We start from the raw sequence: 5,000 nt of genomic DNA, 5'->3' as shown, positions 1-5,000 counted from the left end.
TTTAGAACTTCTCTTTAACAGACTGTAAAGTAAAATGGCGTCTCCTGCTTTGGGGAGAGCGTGTCCTCGTCCGATCTCACCTCTGTGCTCCCTGAGTGGATGGCTCTGTCCACGTAGAGCAGTGATTGGTCCTCTGCCTGACACACGCCCTCCGACCACAGAGCGCACCGCTGATGGGCCCAGCACTGACCTGCGTGCACACACACACACACACACACACACACACACACACACAGAGAGAGAGAGAGAGAAAACACTCCATCATGTAAGCACACTTGTGTATTCCTGGTCATTGCGTTACCGGGTATGAATCCGTGACCATGAAAAAGGTCCACGTGGATGATCACCTGACTCGTCGAAGAGAGACTGGACGTCTACGTCCTCTGGTAAACCGACGTGGTGAAGCTCGTCCCAGGACCTGCGGCCCGCTTCCTCTGCTCCGCCGCTAGCAAACAAAATAAATGAGGAAAAAAAATCAGGGTCAGAGTTTAGCCTCATCAGTGTCACAGGGCTATTTAGGCAGTGTTTAGATTAGTGTTTATTTTACAATGCTACACCAATAATGACCATTCGATGTTATGCCAGGAAGCTAGCACTACTTAATATCTTACTTTATAATGCCATCTGTTTAAAAGTAGGCCAAATTTCATAAACATTTCTACCTGTTTAAAATGACTGTTTCATTCAATTTCATTCTTAAAAGATTAAGAGTCCTAAGATATCTTCATGTAAGAAACATGGTTAAAACTTCTATCACGCCTCTTTCAATGTGACATACAGAGACAGAGGCCACTCCTCCTTCACTCTGACTGAAGGAACATAGGCCATGCAGAAAAGCCACACCTACTTCAGTGAGACTGTCTGGCACAGAGGCCACACCTCCTACAATGTGACTAAAGGCACAGAGGCCACACCTCCTACAATGTGACTAAAGGCACAGAGGCCACACCTCCTACAATGTGACTAAAGGCACAGAGGCCACACCTCCTACAATGTGAATGAAGGCACAGAGGCCACACCTCCTACAATGTGAATGAAGGCACAGAGGCCACACCTCCTACAATGTGACTAAAGGAACAGAGGCCACACCTCCTACAATGTGACTAAAGGAACAGAGGCCACACCTCCTACAATGTGAATGAAGGCACAGAGGCCACACCTCCTACAATGTGACTAAAGGCACAGAGGCCACACCTCCTACAATGTGACTAAAGGTACAGAGGCAGAAGCCACGCCTCCTTCACTGGGACAGAAGAAGCATATCTCCTCTAGTTGGAATGACAGGCCACGCCTCCTTTACTCACACACAAGCATGAAGATGGAGAAAGTGAGAAAGAGCTGGTTTGTGTTTTAGACCGTTTACTTCCTAGCGAAGTGAAACAAGGCGACCTGCAGAGTTCACATGAGCCGTGACTCACTCAGAGATGGGTATGACGCCTCAAGTGAAGAGCGATGAGAATAGAAAGCACAATATTAATGATGACACCAGGGGCAAACCGGTTTCCATATAACGAGAGAGAGAGAGAGAGAGAGAGAGAAAGGAAAGAAAGCAGCAGCTAAATGTCAGCTGTTTGAGCAGAGATGTGGCCTTTTACACGGGTTTTTATAGACCGTTTGGGGGATCTGGAGAAACTCTTCCATCATGATCCGTGAGCGTGAGAGGAGGAAGGTGTTAATTCATACTTGACATTCAGCAGCTGGAGGCTTTGACTCACAGGCGTGTTAATTTAGCTGATATTTAGCGTAAAGTCACGGATTGATACACTGGTTATTCGGAAATGACTCATCGATGACGGATAAGAAAAGATGCATCTTATTACACCTCGCCTGACTCCATCTGTCTCAACCAGCAAGGTTTATCTGAAGATCTGAGATCATGAGTCCATATGCAGGAACGAAAACAGCTAAGTGCGCGCGTCTCAAAGGGCATACGTGAAAATGTGGGCGTGTCCGAGTTAGTATATAGAAATGAGGTGGGCATAACTGAAGGTGCCATAAGAAACTGTGGGTGTGTCATTGTCGACACAGCCGTGGTCTTCCTGAAAATGTAGGCGTGTCTTTGAGTCCATATGTGGAAATAAAAATAAGCGTGTCTTAAAGGCCATAAGCGATATCTGCGTTAGCAAATGGAAATATGGGCGGAAATGTGGGCGTGTTGACGAGAATGTGGGCTTGTTGTTGAGCCTATATGTGAAAATGAAAGCAGTTGAGTGGGCGTGTCTTAAAAGCCATACATGGGAAAAGAAAGCAGTTGTGCATGAGGGTGTTCCCCGAAGGCTATAGATGGGAATTGTGCATATCTTTGAGTCCGGTTATAGAGAAAGCAGGATGTCAATAGAATTTGTATGTTTATCTATAATTATTAAACAAAATTTACAAAGAAAATTGTCATATTAATACCTAATCCTTATTGTCACAGTTTATGCTAGCTAGCCAGCTAATATAAGCCAACATGACTGCCTATTTTTTGAGTGTAAAGTGTCTTCCTGTGAGGTCACATAAGCGCACAAAGACACACCCATCAACCTTATACAAAGACACGCCCACCGTTTGTTTTTATCACTAAATGTGCTACAGATCAATATATCCATGTGTCACATTTAACTAACATGGTAAGAACAACAAGATGATAAATCAAGATATCAAAACTAGATAAACCAGGTCAAAACCAGACAAAGCAGGTCAGAACTGAATGTCAGAACCGGACAAAGGAGGTCAGAACCGGATAAAGCAGGTCAGAACCAGATAAAGAGGTCAGAACTGTATGTCAGAACTGGATAAAACAGGTCGGAACTGGATAAAGCAGGTCAGAACTGCATGTCAAACCAGATAAGGCAGGTCAGAACCAGATAAACAGCTCAGAACCGCATGTCAGAACCGGATAAAGCAGGTCAGAACCAGATAAAGCAAGTCAAGAAAAAATGCAGAGAACTATTGTTGTTTATTCTCTTTAACCGCCTTAAATTGTAATAAAACATTCACAAGTAAATATTAGCTGCTATTGTAGCATCAGATATTAGCACTAACAAAGTGGAAGACATCCCTCAAGTCACCGCACACTCCTCTGCTCTTTTCAACCTTTTGTTTCCCTCCTTTCTCCTCCTCCACTTTCTGACCAACTGTGTGTGTGTGTGTGTGTGTGTGTGTGTGTGTGGCTGACAGAGCGGAGCCGCACTGGCTCGCTGCCAACGTCACACTCGTGCTGCATTACATCATCGAGACTCCCGATTGGTTCCGAGGTGCCGAAACAAATTAGGCAGCCTTCCAGTGAGGGCCCTTTGTAGGGCTGAGCACATGCTGAGTCTCACATCCTGTTCTGCAGGACTCCCAACTGCATGATGGGTAATCACAGGGTAATACGGTTCACATTAGCAAAGAGGAAAGCATACAGAGCGGTGTAACATAGCAGCAGGCGCTCACTACTGTTCTGTTTGGGAGTAGTGTACCTGAACGCTGAAATACATTTGCAATGTTTTAATTTATTGGCAAAAAAGTGACTGGTATTATTGGAATGCGTTCAGGTGAGTCTTTCACCAGCTTGAGTTGCGTAAAACAGAGAGGATTGAACCTCGGTCCTGAACAAAAGATTCACTGACTCAACTGATCCGTTTAAATAAGACACACTGATCCGCTGAACGAGAGAGAAACAAATCTCAGTCATGACCGAACACAGAGTCACTGAAAGAAATAGAAACGAATCTCAGCCATGAACAGAAGATTCACTGATTCAAACACTGATCGGCTGAAAGAAAGAGAAATAAATCTCAATCTTGTCCTTAAGATTCACTGATTCAAAGATCAAATCGCTGAATGAACGAGAAACAAATCTCAGTCATGACCTAAAGATTCACTGATTCAAACGCTGAGTCGATGAATGAAAGACAAACGAATCTCAGTCATGAACAAGAGATTCACTGATTCAAACACTAATTGGCTGAAAGCGAAACGAATCTTAGCCATGAACAAAAGATTCACTGATTCAAACACTGAATTGCTGAACGAAAAAAGAAACAAATCTCAAACTTGACCTAAAGATTCACTGATTCAAACAATGAGACAATGACTGAAAGAGAAACAAATCTCAGTCATGAACAAACGATTCACTGATTCAAACACTGATCAGCTGAAAGAAAGAGAAATAAATCTCAATCATGACCTAAAGATTCACTGATTCAAACACCGAATCACTGAATAAAAGAGAAACAAATCTCAGTCATGAACAAGAGATTCACTGATTCAAACACTGATCAGCTAAAAGAAAGAGATATAAATCTAAGTTATGAACAAAAGCTTCACTGATACGAACACCGAGTCGCTGAAAGAGAAAGGACACAGTCTCTTGACTGACCGATTCACTGACCGCAGAATAAAACTATTTAAAAACCCAACCATAAAATAACCATCAAGACGTCTAGAGGTTTAACAACTAACACAAATTCTAGCTTTAGGGACTCTGCAGTGGTCGACTTACCTCTCCAGTCCCCTAGGCCTCCCTGATTGGCTGTCGTCATGGTTACGGCGGAGCGGAGGGTCGCATCCCGGCGTGGCCTTGAAGAGCTTCAGTTCACCCTGACCGAGCAGACTTCGTGCTCCACAGTAACAAAAGGCACAGAGCCGCTCACTGGAGGAACAAACACACACACACACACAAACACACACACGATCAGAATCAGAAAAACAAGCCCTACATTATACACATCTTAGCAAATATACAAGCAACACAAACTCAGCTTATTTGTGTTTGCATTAGAAATGTGCCAAGTGGAGAAAGAGAAAGAGAAGGAAAAGGAGAAGAAGAGGGAGAAGACTGAGAAAAAGACAGAGGAGAAAAGGAGAAGAATTACATAGAGAGGAAGGAAGGAAAAGGAGAATTAGATGGAGAAGGAGAAGAAAAGGAGCAGAGAAGGAAAAAAGAAGACGAGAAGAAGGATTAGTGGAATTAGATGGAGAAGGAAGGAGAAGAAGAATTAGATGGAGAAGGAAGGAGAAGAAGAATTCGA

General features: G+C 43.5%; 1 protein-coding gene across 8 annotated transcripts in view; it reads right to left on the bottom strand.

Moving 5' to 3' along the window:
• Window positions 1-5,000, bottom strand: part of kmt2cb (lysine (K)-specific methyltransferase 2Cb) — an 81,210-nt gene that overhangs the window by 58,510 nt on the left and 17,700 nt on the right. For all 8 annotated transcript variants that reach the window (XM_034304019.2, XM_034304023.2, XM_034304022.2 and 5 more), the window contains exons 5-7: window positions 4,472-4,621; window positions 348-445; window positions 81-190 (exon numbers count right to left, since the gene is read on the bottom strand). In XM_034304019.2, the coding sequence (XP_034159910.2) occupies window positions 81-190; window positions 348-445; window positions 4,472-4,621 (358 nt within the window). The remainder of the gene's footprint in view (window positions 1-80; window positions 191-347; window positions 446-4,471; window positions 4,622-5,000) is intronic.

The sequence above is a fragment of the Pangasianodon hypophthalmus genome, chromosome 4 (genome assembly GCF_027358585.1).
Source record: "Pangasianodon hypophthalmus isolate fPanHyp1 chromosome 4, fPanHyp1.pri, whole genome shotgun sequence".
Lineage (NCBI taxonomy): Eukaryota > Metazoa > Chordata > Actinopteri > Siluriformes > Pangasiidae > Pangasianodon > Pangasianodon hypophthalmus.
Note: the sequence above shows the minus strand (reverse complement) of the source record. Positions and strands in the feature narration are given on the sequence as shown.